At 40.6% G+C, this 16,920-nt stretch overlaps 1 protein-coding gene across 2 annotated transcripts in view; it reads left to right on the top strand.

Moving 5' to 3' along the window:
* LOC102203726 (E3 ubiquitin-protein ligase SMURF2) overlaps positions 1 to 15,413 on the top strand; it is a 61,719-nt gene extending 46,306 nt beyond the window's left edge. For both annotated transcript variants that reach the window (XM_005736274.1, XM_013911647.1), the window contains exons 12-20: positions 6,645 to 6,858; positions 9,406 to 9,509; positions 9,625 to 9,739; positions 10,013 to 10,191; positions 10,859 to 10,996; positions 11,146 to 11,266; positions 11,398 to 11,599; positions 12,207 to 12,282; positions 12,423 to 15,413. In XM_005736274.1, coding sequence (XP_005736331.1) covers positions 6,645 to 6,858; positions 9,406 to 9,509; positions 9,625 to 9,739; positions 10,013 to 10,191; positions 10,859 to 10,996; positions 11,146 to 11,266; positions 11,398 to 11,599; positions 12,207 to 12,282; positions 12,423 to 12,522 — 1,249 coding nt within the window. In that variant the 3' untranslated portion in view covers positions 12,523 to 15,413. The remainder of the gene's footprint in view (positions 1 to 6,644; positions 6,859 to 9,405; positions 9,510 to 9,624; positions 9,740 to 10,012; positions 10,192 to 10,858; positions 10,997 to 11,145; positions 11,267 to 11,397; positions 11,600 to 12,206; positions 12,283 to 12,422) is intronic.
* Positions 15,414 to 16,920: the final 1,507 nt, after the last annotated feature.

Genomic DNA, 16,920 nt, shown 5'->3' with positions numbered 1-16,920 from the left:
AGGCTGAACTGTGCCTGCATGTACACAAACAACAGCAGGCAGTAATACAGAGGCTGCATAGGCACATGCACGAATGCCACACCAGGCTGTTTACACATATTGCACGAGTGAAGCAGATTCGTCGAAACATTTGGGAGTATCAGCCTCGTTAAGTTTCTGTCTACTAAGCCGGTATGTAAACACTAGTAGAACAACCAGTCAAACCACCACCACTGTTTTTGTTCTACATCTCCTCCTCCTTGTTGTGTATTTTTCTTTTAATCCCCTTTGTGCTTCCACCTTGAACGTTTCTGTCCTGAAAAGGTGTTGGATTTTTCTGCTGACTTCATACCAGGACCTGTTTCTTTTATGCTGTCAGGATTTAAAGATATAATATGTAGCATTTTCTTTGGAAAAATCTGTAAACTGAAAAGCAACCTGTTTCAGTCATCACTCATGATCCGTATGCAGTGACATCTACTTTGATTTGCTTTTTTAATTTTAGCGAATTCTGGTCGGCAGCAAGTCAGAAGTCACCAAGCGCCTCTTGTCTTTCACACACTCTTGGCAGAGAAAGGGCCAAGCTTCACTGTTATTTCCAAACAGTATTGCTGGATATTATCTACTTTTAAGAATATTTAGCCCCCAAACTGCATTTAAGGTATTATGAAAATACCTAATTTAAAGTTGGCTGATCTCTTCCTCAAGGCCATCTTTCTGTGCATACCCAGACAGCTTCCAGTACAGCTGCTTGTTTCGATCTCTCCCTGGAAGTCCCAGTATGATGACTTGAACTGTACGATTTATGATTAAATCTAAAACTGACTCATATGTTAGGTTATGCCCTCCTCTCTATTTTTGATAATTCCACTCAAACAAAACACACATTAAGAGCCTCTAATGCCTGTGTCTCAATCTCGTGGCCCATGTCACCTCTATTTGTGACCCGCATAATGACGTGAAGAAATATTTTTTTTAAATGATTATTCAAAAATTATTTAATATGAAGGCAATAGGCAGAGTGTTACAGGCATCACCCTAAAGAATGTAGCCTCATGGGCAGTGTAGTGGAGGGAGAATGGACTGCCATACCCGTTATGTGTCTGTGAGCACGAGGGGAGGAAGAAAGGACAGAGTCGAAAAGTACGAGCTGTCATCGAGCAGAAACGGGAGATGGAAGCATGTAAATATAATAATAACCACTGCAGCCAAAAAGAGTGTCTGACGAGCCCAGCAGTAAGTAAGCTATTAAGACTCGACTGTACACCGTGTTCGTGTTTTCCTCAGAAACAATAAGCTCCGTTGGAGCAGCCTCTCTCTGTCTCTCGCTAGCAAAGTTGACTCAGACAACAAAGTAAAGCTAGTTTTCAGCTACGAGCCCGACACGAACCTGACGTATTAGCCAGAGGTCCCTTTACTACGGTTCAGAGCCGCGGACCTGTTTTATATACGCGCGGAATAGTTTTCTATACGGGATCGCTGCAAAAAGTGAAGCCTTACCTAATGTCCACCTACTGTTGCTCATTTATATTAAGATTTGAAAATCTAGTTGGTGTTGGTATGGTGAGTAACCTTCAGTAATAGTAATAAATCACACAGCAATAGTGCATTCATGTAGTTGTAAAAAGCATCATAATATATTAATTCAAAATATACTGAATACATTACTCTCACAAACATCGAGCACACTGAGAACACACCAACAAAATATTTGCCCCACCACCTGTCCCACTCGTAACACTTGGCTCCCAGTAAGCTTTTCCACTTCCACTAAATAAAATTAAAGTTGAAGAATCTTTTTGACACTCTGGAGGAGATCCAGCTCACATCACAGAAGTGCAAGTGTAAGGATACAGAAAGTGACTTCCACTGAGACATCTAAAAAAGTCATCCAGACATGCACAAGATGACCTCGAAAGAGAGATCAGCCAAGTTGAGATCAGATACCTCTTTTTTTTTTTTTCAACTTTTCCTCCTACTTCCTAGGTCTATAACATAGAAGCACGCACTTAAGTACGGCATGAAACTCCATTTCAGAGCAGCAAGAATTGATTTCAGTGAGAGTCCGTGGGTTTTAACAAAAGTATGCATACCGCAGGAGGAGAGAGCACAACAGGAAATTTTGCGTGCATATTGGAAAAGAAAAGCAGTTGTTGTTTGTGTTTCCTTCCACTACCACAATTAATGTTCCTGTCATTTTCTGTCACAAAGACACAGAATGAAATTCTTGGCCACTCAAAAACAATGAAGAGATTCTGACTATAGAGTGGGGGGAAAAAAATTATGACTTTTTAAAAAAAGACACAGAGGAAGGCAGATCAGATATGGAACAAATATAAACTCTGTCAACTCCTTCTCTCTGACAGATTTACTGCCCACTTCACGCCATCAAACATTGATGATCTTTCCAAAAAAATCTTTCTACCGATCCTGAAGCTCTTAAAAAAAATTTCATGTTCTTTTTGACTCACTGCACTGCAGCTAATGCAGACATGTGCTCCATTTTTATTATCCTGACCTCAGCTCAGCCTTTGGTGCTTCAGGCCGCAATGTCGTAAACAGCAGCTGAAAAAATTATGTGATGTGGCAGACAATATTTTTCTTGATTTTTAACTCCAGTGACAAAAAACTGCTGGCTGGAAGCTTGCTAGCTAGAGTACCTCACATTTCTGCACTCTTTCTGTTGTTTCATGATTCAGATTCATCCTCTCTGTAGTAACAGCATGTTTAGTCTGCAGTATTAGATGCATGGAGCAGATTTGGGATGCAAACTGTAATCCTATACACTTCATTTAAATAAGACTCACAGCCCTGTTGCCTTTGACCTCAGCTGATGCAGGGCTCGAATAGTCAGTCAGACACGGCTGCATTACTGTGGTCTGCCACACCGTCTCTCGCATACTTAGCTTCCTGCTTTGTATACTCATAGAGTATGTCTGAAAAATTACATCAGTGTTTGCTTGAAGGTATTTTTAGGTGGTGCTGGATTGGGCCTTGCTGGGCATCAGCAGGTATTTTCCCAACCAAGCAGTAAATCTTGATGACATTTATATCAACATTTGCATTGATGTTTTGTGAAGTTATGATTATATTTAGTATAATAACCTGTAGAGCTAAATGGAAATTACTTGGCTGTGGGGATTTTGACTTTTTCTACTGTATTTTCTAAACCTGACATGATTCACCAGTGCAGTGATTGCCACCTGAAAGGGAACCTTTAGTATTAGAGCAAACAGAAAAAACTACATGGATTAAAGCCTAAAATTAAATTTAAAAAGAAAAAAGAAAAAAAAATCCATCTTAACAAATATATACAGTGTAACATCTACCAGTTTTAGCTAGGCATTAGTATCCATGGGATGCTAAAAATTCTAATTAAATCAGAAATCACATAATGATCAGAAATGGAAAATGATGTTAATCCTTTATTTTTAGAAAATGTCTTCATACACAGAATATTTTCTTCATCATCAGGCTATCCACAGTTTGTCTAGTGCTTATTTCCTGTAATGCATCTGCTTTTAGAGAAGGCAGAAGTTCTCTAATTTTAAAATTAGAAAGAATGTCAAAGGTCACGGTTCACTGGCAAGACGCACGACAGTGACATTTCTCCCCGCTCTTTCTGTTCTCTTATGCATTTTAAGTGTAAGGAGCATGGCACCAGCCTGATAGCCCCACTATTAAAGGGCCCTTTGATTCTGTGGGCTGGGTGGGGGTCAGAGTGGGTGTGTTCATGTGGCTTTAACACTACTACACTTAGTCACCACTCATTATATCCCACCTGTGCAAGCTGTAGTGTAAAAAGCAGCAAGTAAACTTTCTCACACAGAGACGTGCAGCTCTGCACACACAGCCTGCAAGTACAGAGAGAGGATAGAAGGCTATCATGACTCCGCCGGTTCAGGTGTGGGGTCATCCAGTTTGTGCAAATGTTTGCGTCTTAATTTCTTGACCTTTACAGCCTCTTTTTCCTGTTCCCTCTAGCATGGAATAACAATATCACAATCCTGTGTCTTTTAGATTGAATTTGAAAGTTTAGATTTCTCCCCACTCATCATATTTCACAGTTGTCACATCAGTAAGAACCATTTCTCTTTTTTGGCTCAGGGAAAGATTTTCAGTTTTGCTGTGCTTGTATTTTCTATATTTACCATCAAATATGCAGAGTTTGTCCCATTTGGGAACTTGAGACAGTGAACTATGCCGAAACATATTTTTAATTGCACTGTGCCCTCAGAAGAAAAAGTGCGCTGAAATTACGCTTTATTATATGGTTCTTAAGTCCTCCAGCCAAAAGCAACTCATTCAGTTTTGTTTTAAGGCATCTTTTCTTCCCCTCCTCCTTCCTAAAAGTGGTTTTCAAGACTGCTGTACTGCAGTCTTACCCTTTCTTTGACATGCTAGGAGCCCCAGCGCCTGCCAATAAAATAAATAGCAGCTGAGTTGATTATACAGGGATAGGCTGGTGAAACACTGTACCCGTTTAGCTTGGAAAGCCCTCATAGATAGACGGGCCTTTTTCAACCCACTGATCCCAACAACCCAAGTGTACACTAAGTGTTGGAATAAGTGGGTGGATATGTGATGCTGCATTGGAAGGCCTCTCTTTCTCATTCTTTTGTTTCAATTCATGCCGGTTGGTTTGCTGTCTTTGTTTAGTCAACAGCAGCTTTGACACTCCCAGCAGAGGACAGTAGCTTCTTTTAAAGCAGTCGTCTGCTGCCTGCATGTCTCATCGCAGGAAAATGAGGGCTGCTGCCCTGCTCAAGGGAGAGATGGAGTTTGTTTTTACGAGGCCCACCCAGGCATCTCACCACCAAAACCACAGTGAGGGCTGGAGGAAGTTAGAACATGAATCCTCACCATGGCTCACGTTCCATAGGCTGTATCTAAATATTTCTTAGAACATAGAAGCTCTGAAAACCAAGGGGGCAAAATAAGATGAAGGTCAGCATTTAAGTGCCTCAGTGTCAAATTCCACCTTCCTCACAATAGACCTTGTTGTCTAAAAAAATGCAAGGCTTCCGCACAAACATGAACTGAATGCATTAATTGGAATTATAGTTAACTGCATTTTGGAAAAGGGTGGTTTTCTATTTTGTGTTAGGACAAGAAAAACACACGTTGAGAGAAATGGACAATAGTGAAAAATCTATTTCGTGTTCAAGTAAGAAAACGACAAAGTGGCCAGTCAGTTTCGACCAGAGATGCTATCAGGATCATGGAACTATGGTTTGTTTGGGTTTTTTTATTTTTTTTTTAGGCTTCCATCTAAATTCAGAGCAAAACTAGAGGTGACTTTAGCGGTTGGCTTTAAAAAATTCAAATAAGTTGGCGGAAGAAGTTAAACGAGGAGAAAAATAAGGGCCTCAATGTTTTGTTTTGTTTTTAAACAAAATGCTATGTTGATGGTCTCATAGTTAGCAAACTCTGTTGACACTCTGTCTGTGTGGATGTAACCAGTTATTTAAGCACATCAGTTGCTGTGTTTTAGAATTAAAGTCAGGTTGTTTTGATACACACAATTGAAAACCGCTCAGATAGACTAGAGAGCTAAAGCCTCCTGCTCTGAGCCTGAGTTTGGAGATGAAGCAGTGGTACTTTTCACATCCTGATTCACCTGCTGCTACAGCAACAGCTGAAATCTCTTCCTCCACCGCCTCTAAGATCACCCGCTCCTTGTTCCCTTCACCCTCATTTTTCTTCTTTGAAATGTTGTCCTAGAAATTGATGATGAATAGTCCTGTAACCGCTCTGTTTTTCTTCTCTACAGAGAGGATGTAAAAGTATCATACTTTAGTTCTTAGTCCTTTTTTCTAAAAGTGTTTGTTTCCCCCTCTAAATGTGAAGATATTCACATATGATCCATATCTGTAGCTCCAGGTCTACGGACATCTAGCAAAACGAATTTAGCTGGAACTGCATGGAAAGGGAGGGCAGCTCCGCGGGCTAGATGAAAGCTCTGCTTGTGCTTGTTGGTGGGCAGTGATACCTACTGGGAACCACGGACCTCTAGCTTTAAAACAGGAAGTAAAGATTTGTGGGATGGAGAGTGTTTTTCAAAACAGTAGGTCAAGTTTGACATGAAGAGGAAAAGAACAGATCAACTTATCAGTCCAGTTGAGCTCGCCGGAGGCGCCAGCTACTCTTACACCACTGTCCTGTCTAAATTTTCGTACCCCCCCCTTTCTGTGTCTGTTTGTGTCTCTCTGCTTACTCAGGGTTTATCTCCCTCACTCTCTTTCCTGGTGGTGATATTTACCAAATGTCTGGGCAAAGGTTCAGCTTGTCCACAGGTCTGGATTAGATTTGCTCAGAGCTTAGAGCTCTGTTTAGCACTCTTTGCTTTAAGACCAGTGAAGCGGGTGAGGGCTTCAGAGGGAATTTCTTACAAAACTCCCTGGTCCTGTGGTTAGTGGATGGCGGAGTTAGGGAATTCCCTACCGGACATATCTCCTCTGTCTTTGTATAAACAATCACACAATAGTAATTTGCTTTCAGGAAAGAACATCTAAGGACAAACATTTTAAGATAACTGATGGGTCATACTGACAAACCGCTGTTCTTTTCTTTTCCCCCTGCTTTTCTTTCATGCCCTCCCTCCATCTATTCCCATGCTCTTCTCCCTTTCTTCTATTCTCTACTGATCATCTCACCTCCTTCAGCCATCCGACTCAGTTAAAGGAACAGGTTGCTCCTGGTGGCCCTCAGCAAGCCCTGTCCCCAGCCCAGTTACCAGAAGAGGCAGAGTGCCTGACGGTTCCCAAGTACAAGAGAGACCTGGTGCAGAAGCTGAAGATTCTGCGACAGGAGCTTTCTCAGCACCAACCCCAGGCCGGCCATTGCCGCATTGAGGTCAGCCGTGAGGAGATCTTTGAGGTAAGGAATAAAGTAGAATCATTTTCATGCAAGGAAAAACACACGGTCAGGTGGTCTGAAGCTTTTCATAACCTTCATGCTTCTTAGAATGCAAAATGAACACAAACACCACGCTTCTTTGTGTTCAGAGGTAGTGAACCGTCTGAACCTTTATTTCCATGAACTGTATTGATGAACCGCATGACTAATGTTTTATCTAAGAATAGTTGTCATATTTATAAACCTGGCATTCCAACCTAAAACTTTTGTGTGCTGCAAACAATAACAGAAAACATCTGAAGGACGTCTGAACGCAGCCACAAACATGTGTATATAAATTAAACCTAATAACTAAGAATTTACACACATACAAATTCATGGTTAATTAATCACGGGGCATTGAAAGCATCATATGACTGCTGCCCACGCATTAAAACAATAACATAATGCTCGCAAACCCCAAATCTTTGCATTTTTACTGGAATTTTTTTCACCCCATTTACGATGTGCATCAGAAATAGCCCATTACAGCACAGAACCAGTACTGAGAGCTACTTTATGATTTCCAGGGAAAAGCAGAACAGAATGGCCTTCACAACACCACAAAAAAACCTATTTCTATGTTCCTTTTTTTTTCTCCTCCTCTGCCTCTTTCGTGCTCTCCCAAACATTTGTTCTACCAAGGCAGAGGCATTCTTTCTGGATGATTTCAGCAGCTGAAAAGTAATGGGGAGGGGGTGTGGAAAGGAGCTCAGGCAGCAGTGGCAAGTGTTTGTAGCTAGACGTAACTTCATTACTCCAAGCTGCGCGATGAAGAATATGACTTCATTTCCCTTTGATGTGACGGCTTAGGAAGAACGTCTGAGAAAGTGTGAAAACCTGAAGTGCAGATCTACTGGAGGTTTTAGTGCAGCGTTGCAGTGACGGTGACACCTCGTTACACTTGCTTTGCGCCACAAGCTGATATTTCATTGCACCTGTTTGATTCTTTAAAACGAATGTCAATCTCACTTAACCGAAAACAGAAAAGTCAACAGAAAGTTGCTTACTGCTCTGCATGTAGGCTCATGTACTGCTACCTCACAGCAACTCTGATTACAAGCCTGACATGACAAATACTGGTAGAGTAGATTAGAGTAGATCTTGATATAGAAGAAAAATAAATAATCCTCTGAAGTTAATAAACTCTGCTCCCTTCCATGGACGGCTTCTTATCTTCTCATGGAGACACAGGCGTCTCCTCACTGAGGCTGTACAGACCCAAACTACAATGAAGCAGGCCAAAGTAATCAACCAGTTTACTTAATGTTACTCGTAAAACTCTGTTTACTGTGGTCTGCTATTTTGTTTCAGGTTTTTTGGCTTCATTTTAGCACCTTTCAGAGGTGGAGGGGTCTTTTTTCTGTCATACTCAATGTTTAGCTAAATAATGATCTTTAACTGAGTTTCTCTGATGTCCCTCAGTAATGTTTTGGTGACTTTGTACACAAATCCTTTTGCTCACTAACATTCTGTAGTCGGAGGACTAGTTTCATTTGTTTCCCACGTGCTGGCTGTGTGGTTTACCAGACATCAGCTGCACCTTTTTAAGACTCCAAAACTTCAGTTTACACAACTAAAGTGTTTGTGATGAATTTAATCTTGCAGCTGACTCAGTGCAGCCTAGATCTGTCATGTTTTCACAGCTGCGGCAGTGCCGTTGCTGTGGCAGGAGATTGTTTACTGCAGGGTGGCCTTTGAGCGTCTGGACTCGTGTTAGAGGACTGATCTTGATAAGCAAAACCTTTTTTTAATTGTACAGGATCCGTATGATGATGAGGATTTAGGTTTTTGTTTGTTTTAAAGCAATATCTTAATAGTAGTATTTAATGATGGTAGTAATTCTGTAGTATTTTAGGCTGCACATGAATGAATATTCTCATGTCTGGTCTGATTATAGAAACTTTGACTCAGGACTGCAGAGCTTTGAAGTTTCGAAAACTTGGAGTGGGAGTCCAGCAAAATATTCTGTAATAGTTTCGCTCATTTCCTCATCACCAAAACTATGAATCCCTAAGAGGAAGGCGACGTTTACAGCAAGCTACCTGCCTGTTAAAACACACCCGACGTGTCTGTTTGAATAGAAACCTGTAAACAAAAAGGACACATGCAGACAACAACCTGTGTTGTTGTAATTTACTGAATTCAAACACAAATGATCAACTTTCTTCCTTCCCTTTATATTACCAGGTCGGGTAGTTTTCATTAATAGGTCAAATTCACTGATGGTGGCCAAACTTATTCAACTTTGACCGTGGAGTTTGAGCGCGCTTGGCACAGTGACAAACTGTACTGGTTGTTCTGATTTATTTCACACATCACGACTCTGAAGGTGTGAGTTGGTTTCCTTTACAGTCTTTGGTGTGTTTGCGCAGCAGGTAATACACCTACCCAACCAAAGTTGCAAAGTTGGTGTATTTCCATTCAGCAAAGATAGCAGTGCCACTGTTTAAGTCATATTGCATAGAAATGTGATACTGAAGGGTGTCGTCTTTTACTGACCTGCATGTTAAATTTGCTGACTCGTAGGAGTCGTACCGGCAGGTGATGAAGATGCGGCCGAAAGATCTTTGGAAGAGACTCATGATCAAGTTTAGAGGAGAAGAGGGGCTGGATTATGGCGGGGTAGCAAGGTAACATGTCCCATGCGTTTTATTTTCCTCTACTTGAAATATCATTAAACGTTGATTTATGCTTGTTAGTGTTATTTTGTATTACATTTTCACACTGAACCCGTATTTGTGTTAGGGAGTGGTTGTACCTGCTGTCCCACGAGATGCTGAACCCTTACTACGGCCTGTTCCAGTACTCTAGAGATGATATCTACACTCTACAGATTAACCCGGACTCTGCTGTCAACCCAGTAGGAATTCTTTGGTTTAATAGTCATAATATTTGATAAGACATGTGATAATGTATGTAAACGGCTAATTGCTGCAGGCAAAAACATGAAATAGGGTTGGTAGGTAGAACAACTTCACCTTTAAATGATCAAGCTTCAGTTCTGTAAGCCTTGAACTAGTGAATTATTTCCTCTCCTGGGTTTTCACCATTGGCTTCAGCTTAATGTTGAGCTGAATGTGATAAGCTATGGAAGAAATCTCACTTTATTACTATTCTGTGTTTTAATCTGCAGGAGCACCTGTCATACTTCCACTTTGTGGGTCGCATCATGGGCATGGCAGTGTTTCACGGCCACTACATTGACGGAGGCTTCACTCTGCCCTTCTACAAACAGCTGCTAGGAAAACCGATCACGCTGGATGATATGGAATCCGTCGATCCAGACCTACACAACAGCCTCGTCTGGATTTTGTGAGTCCTGTTGTTTTCACATCATTCTTTTAATCTGTTTTCTAAACGCTGACAACACAAAGTTGAAATCATAGTATAGACTTTTTCTTTCAGGTGTTTCACGCATGCAGGGGGGAAACATGTCTGCATAAACTAAAATGAATTAAAACAAAGCTCAGAGCACCGCTTATTCAGATACCCACAAAAACCTGATCATTTCGTCCTCAACCAAACCATTTCTTATGACTGCACTGCCCCCTGCTGCCCCATGAGCGCAACATCCGACGTCAAAAACGAACAGCCCATTTTACTCCTTCACCCGCAGCTTTAAAAAATTGTGTTGGCCTGTGTGCCTCTGTTTTAGCCTGATTAATGGTAAACAGCTTTGTTTTGGTGAAGCAGTTGGTTCTGTTTCTTACTCAGACATTGCTGATCATGTAAAGGTGAACACTGGAGAACCCCCCCCCCCCCCCCAAAAAAAAAAAAAAACAAAAAAAAAAAGCAAAACAAAAAACAAAAACCTTTACATTAACATGACATAACAAATGGCCCCAACAAAACACCCTGAGAATATAATTTTCTTAATTTAGTGACTGTGGAACAAATACTGAAAGATAAAGAAATCAGAATCAATGAGCTTGTACTTATCACTCTACATCCTGTATTTTCTGTCTCCCTGTCTGCTCAGGGACAATGACATCACTGGTGTCCTGGACCACACTTTCTGTGTGGAGCACAATGCTTATGGAGAAATCATCCCACATGAACTCAAACCCAACGGGAAGAGTATCTCTGTGACAGAAGACACCAAGAAAGAATATGTGAGGTATGGACTAAAAGAAACCCAAAGACAACAATGTGCAGCATGTAGCCGAGTTTAATTTGAGCCCATGCAAGCTCTCCTCTTTTACATTTCTCTGCATCATTGTCTGATGATAACCCTCTGTTTCCTCTGCTCTCTCATGCTCTATGCAGGTTGTATGTGAACTGGCGTTTCCTTCATGGCATTGAGGCTCAGTTTCTGGCCCTGCAGAAAGGCTTCAATGAGGTTATCCCACAACATCTGCTCAAATCCTTTGACGAGAAGGAACTAGAGGTACATTAGATGACAGCAGCACCTCTTGTAAAACATAAAGATCGTCATGTTGCATTTATATTGATGGGTTCTATACCCACTCAGGTATTGTAACAAATTCCAGGATGATGTAAAAGTGTCTCTTCTTTCAGCTGATTGTGTGCGGCCTGGGAAAGATAGACATCGCCGACTGGAAGTCAAACACCCGCCTGAAGCATTGCACCCCTGACACCAACATTGTCAAGTGGTTTTGGAAAGCCGTGGAGTCGTTTGACGAGGAGAGGAGGGCCCGATTACTGCAGTTTGTTACTGGCTCATCTAGAGTCCCGCTGCAAGGCTTCAAGGCTTTACAGGGTACTTAACCCGACTGTGTGTGTGTGTCTGTGTGTGTGTTCCCAGCAGGCCTCTGCCTGCAGCTCTAAATTATTTTGTGAACCCACAAAAAGGTAGAACCCCACTTTTAAATATTGCTTCTGCTTTCCCTCCATATAACAAATGGGCAATTCCTTCAGTTTTCTTTGAAATTAAAAAGTGAGTAGGACTTCATGTTCATGTGCAGCTTCATATATTTACATTTTCTTGTACTCTGGGATCATTATTTGTCTTCATCTGCTGTCTAAAGCAAACCTCTTAATTTAAGCCAACTTTCTTCTGATTGGCTGACTCTCACAAACAGAAGGTTTGCACAGCAGGTGGGAGTAGCGACTGTGTTTGCTGTCAAATCGTTGTGCCTGCCATGGCCATTATCAGGTTATCAGTTTTTTGTTTTGTTTTTTTGTTTTGTTTTTTTAAATCTAAGAGTTGTGGGGAAAATTATGAAATTAGGTCTTTGCAACGGTCTAAATCCAGAGCTTTTGCTCACAGGCATTATTTTTACATACATTGCAGTATTTGTATCTTCACCAGCATAACAAGTTCACTTTTATGTTGGTGATGGATCCTGTTCGTGCTCTGATTGCAGGCGCTGCAGGGCCCAGACTCTTCACCATTCATCAGATTGATGCCAACACCAATAACTTGCCCAAAGCCCATACCTGGTATGTGTGACGTGTATCTCCAGGACTGATCCATGTGTTACACATTTAACAGGAACAAAAACTTAAATATTTTTGGAGTAGAAAATGATCCTTTTTCACAGCACATGTCCAAATCCTCTTTTGTTTTCCTCTTTCTCCAGCTTTAACCGGATCGACATTCCGCCCTACGAGAGCTATGATAAACTGTACGACAAGCTACTGACGGCAATCGAGGAGACGTGTGGCTTCGCAGTGGAATGAGAGCCATCTTGTAGAGTGTTTTTGTGTATGAACGAGTGTAACTGTGCAGGACTATAGTGACTATTTCTGACACTGTGACGCGCCAACAGGTTCGCTCGGAGCCTGATGCGCGTGTCCAGCCTACAGTCTTCCTCTTCTCTCACCACCACGGTCCACACTCTTCCCTTATCGATGCGTTTGAACAGCTGCTATAGAGTCCTCCCTCTGTCATCGTCAGCATCTTAGAAAATTCCCCCCAGACATTTAGCAACCATTAGTCTTTGTTTCTTTATTTTGCTGTTTTTACTGACTGATGCATGTCATGCTACTGAATCTTTAATACTGCAGGTAGCCATATACATTTTTTTTTTTTTTTTTAAACCATAGTAGCCATCTTAACCTCAGCATATATAACACCTTCCGATCCTCGTGGAGCTGTTGCTCCTGATCTCGTAGGAGTGTCACGACTTCATCCTACCTCGATGTCCTGCTTCGATATCGATAGGGTTTCATTTCAAAATGCTAAAGGTCATAATTTAGGCAGTTAAGAGTCAGAAAAGATCATCTGTGGGCCATAATTAGTTAGATTTTTCGCACCAGCAGTAATTTTGTACCTGTTAGGTCATTTCGTGTCATTTTGAAGTGGAACTTGTCACAGATGATTCGGGCGTAGGTCCTCGTGTTTCGTGGCGTTTTCGAGGGTCGAACTCTGGCGGTGAAGGATTCTCAATCATGTTTTCTCCGTAAATCGCTGCAGTCGTGTAATGATGCTTGTCTGTGTGTTTCTGCATGTGTACAAGGAAAAGTAGCCATGTCGCAGTCGCCCTTCATCTCCGGTTCACCTTTCTTTTTCTCCCTGCTCTCGTTCACACGTTTGTCTCCAGCAGCATGCCTATTTCTTTCTTCTGTTTTTTTTCTGTCCGGACAAGCTTGCCTCAGCCCACTTAATGTCAAAGCATATGTGAAAAGAGCACATCTGTCCACGGGATGAGGCTCGGCGAAAAGCTGTTGAGGGCAGTTGCTCGTTAACAGTCACATCATCAGTTTAAACAGGCAGAAGTATTCCTCTCTCTCGTTCTCTCGTTCTCGCGTCACTTTAGAGCACTTTACAAACTGAGCGGTAATGGCAGGAGTGCTTTCTTCACATTAGATTGAAATATATCACGTTTCATTTGCTATACAACTACATTTGAAATAGAGTAAAAAGTATCTTATACACCTGTAATTTTTAAGTATATATGTACAAATACATAGCTATTTTGTATATTGTTGCTTGTTCTTTCTGTTCAGTTTAAATGCAAGCATGTTGATGTCTGTCACAGACCTCTTTGCATTCTCAGGTGAAGTTGTCCTTTATTTTTTAATTATTTTTTTTTAAATTTTACATTAGGCTAGTATGTGAGGAGGGGATACAACTGTATATGGGGGCCCTTTCTTTAAACCTTTATTAGTGTAAACCTAGCAGTTTAAAGTGACGTTTTCTTGTGGTCTTTCACCGTCACTTCTTAACAAACATACGTTGTCACAGGAGACCACAGTTGCTGCTCTGGAGGTCTGGTAGCACAGACAGCGGTGTGATTTCACACGTTGCAGGAGCGATCTGTTCGGCGACATTCATTGTTTTTCTGTTTTTTGTTTCTGTGATCTTAAGAGCTGCAAATGCTGGAGTTTCACTGCTGCTGAGCTCCTGGGTGCTACATGGTGAAAATGTTTAACCAAAATGAAAAGTCACTGAAATACTAGAGGCGACAGCGAGAAGCATCTCCATCAGCAAAGCCTCCATCCATCCAAAAAGAAAACAGGCAAACAAAAACCACACACTGCATGAATGGATGCTTGAGATTAAAGGATATTTATTTGCATAAATTTTCCTATTAGCAAACTTTTTGACTTGGAAAGAATCTAATAAATGTTCTTTACTTTTTTTTCTTTTTCTTTTTTTAAATTTTATTGTTGTTGTTATATGTAATCTGCATTTACTTGCAGCCATCGGTGGTTTATTAGCAGACACCCCTCGCATCGTAAACCTTCTTTTTTTCTTTTTTTTTAAAATAATTCTATTTTTGTTCATCACGAGACAAAACAAATAAAAGTGAGTACATTGAAATTGTGGTCTTTGTCTAGTTACAGATATATTCACTGATTTTTATCTTTGATAATTTTACTGGAAAATGCATTACAAGTTTATGGGTTTTTTTGTTTTTTTGCACACATTATGCATACTTGGACTCCAAGTTATAATCCAACACTTCCTTCTATTTACCAAATAGTTATTGGACTAAATATTTTTCTTTATGTAGATGACATATATAGACTCACAAGTATGTTTGTTCAGTGCACAAAGTCCGCATCTGGTCTTTGTTGCCGCCTTTGCTTTTTCCGGACGGTTTGGTCTTCCGTACAAAAGCTGTCGGGGCTGAGTGCTTCCAGACGAGGTGAAAATGCTCTCTCCCTCCTGTTAAGCAGCCAAATTAATCAGACCGTCTGAACAGTTTTACAGATGATTGTTAACCTTCTGAAGCAACATCTGCGATTTATAAAAGTGCAAACTTAAATCTGATTCTGGTTGATATTGTGCACTTAAAAAAAATCAGCTGGTTTAAAAACCACAACAAGTTAGTGTTCGGCAGACTCCTCTCCCCTTTAATTCCTGTGTGTGTGTGAGCGAGTTAATGATTTTTGGTGGAATTCAGTACAAAAAAAGAACTTTTTTTTTTTTAATGCACCATGTTTCCTTTTGAATCCTGTTTTTGTATTTATTATTACAGTATATGTTTGCATAGTTTTTAACATCAGCTGCTCTGTGAGTTTGTAACTGACACCTGTACATAAAGACAATAAAGAAGCAAAGTTATAAACTTCTTGTACCCTTGCAGAAAGCTGAGCAATAAAACTGTGCTGTTTGGACCTAACAGCATTATGTTTTATAGAATTATGGCTGTTACTGTGGTTTTTATCTATTGTTGTAGCTGTAATTTTTTATTTATTTTTTTTGAGTGATGGTTTTTCTGGTCATGTAATAATCTGCTTATTAAGTAGGATTTAAGTGAATACGTACAGGGTGAGTTTCACAGGGGGGTGACACAGGTAGGGCCTTCAGAAAATCTACATATTTGGTGCTGTGTTGAAAATTATCTTAGACAACATTGGTCTGTCGTTTTTTCATATCGTCTTTCAAATTTTAAACAACGCAACAAAAAGGCAAAGTGCACAGTCTGACAGGCATTAAATACGATTCCCAAAGAGTTAATTTTATTCTAATTTATTTATTTTTTTAAATAAATTTGACAAATGGAGGACAAAAGAAGTGCTGGGCCTAAAAGTTACCTACACCAGATGAACAGTATTCTAAATTCATTTAACACAAATATCATTTAATAGCAAATATCTGAAGCAGGATCTCAGAGATGCGTCTGACCCTTCAGTTCACTAAAGCCTCATCAGAGCAGAGCGGGGTTGTCTCTCAAAGAGTGGAACAAAAGGAAAACAAATAAGAATTTTGAATGTACTTTAAGAATCCCGGAGAATTATTACTGATTATCCTGAAGGCTGTGTTGAAGAATAAAGGTGATCGTACCAAATATTGACTTTCGAGCTCATTACAATAGCACAAACTATTTTTGCTGCAAATATTTTCTGCTTTCAAAAAAAAAAAAAGAAAAAAAAAAAGCAGGATCGGAATACTTTCTTTATCCCTGAGGAAATTACGTAAATAAAAGAAATGAGGGGTTGCACAGTTAACCACTGATCCGATCAATGCTCTACAGGTGGGGTAGGCTTTTAGTTAGTAGTTACCGTCAGCTGGCATTAACCGTTTGGATTCGGGTACCTTGAACCAAAAAACATAAACACTACCGAACATTTCCGCATACTGGGCTAGGAAAGGTTTTAGCCAATCAGGTGCCTATTTCAGAGGGACTGATTTCCTGTTGGCTGTTCCGCAGACGCAGATGGAAATAAATGGATTACACGGCGGTACTTCCCTGTTTCATATTGTGGCGGGCCAGGCCTGTTTGGGTTTTTTGACGACTACGTTCTGTTCCAGGCGGCAGCGTTACGGTTGCCATGGTTACAGGGTGACGCTCTGTCTCTGCGTGTTTCCTCGGTGAGGAGTTGTTGTTGTCGTTGTCAGCTAATAGGCAGAATGCTACAGGTATAGCTCTAAAGAATGTAGCATCATAGGCAGTGTAGTCCGTGCTGCAGGGAGAGTGGACTGTGTGGAGATACAGAAATTCTTTTATTGCTGCCATATAATCTGCATCATAATTGCATTAATAACATTCTTTACAGCAGGGGTGTCAAACTCAAATACACAGTGAGTCAAAATTCAAAACTGGAACAAGGTCGCGGGCTAACATCAATATTTATTGTAAAAAAAAATCTTCCTCCAGATTTATGAATGAATCTCTTCTTATGGAC

The sequence above is a fragment of the Pundamilia nyererei genome, unplaced genomic scaffold, assembly GCF_000239375.1.
Source record: "Pundamilia nyererei isolate P.nyererei 1_Seehausen unplaced genomic scaffold, PunNye1.0 scaffold00068, whole genome shotgun sequence".
In the NCBI taxonomy this organism is placed as follows: Eukaryota; Metazoa; Chordata; class Actinopteri; order Cichliformes; family Cichlidae; genus Pundamilia; species Pundamilia nyererei.
Note: the sequence above shows the minus strand (reverse complement) of the source record. Positions and strands in the feature narration are given on the sequence as shown.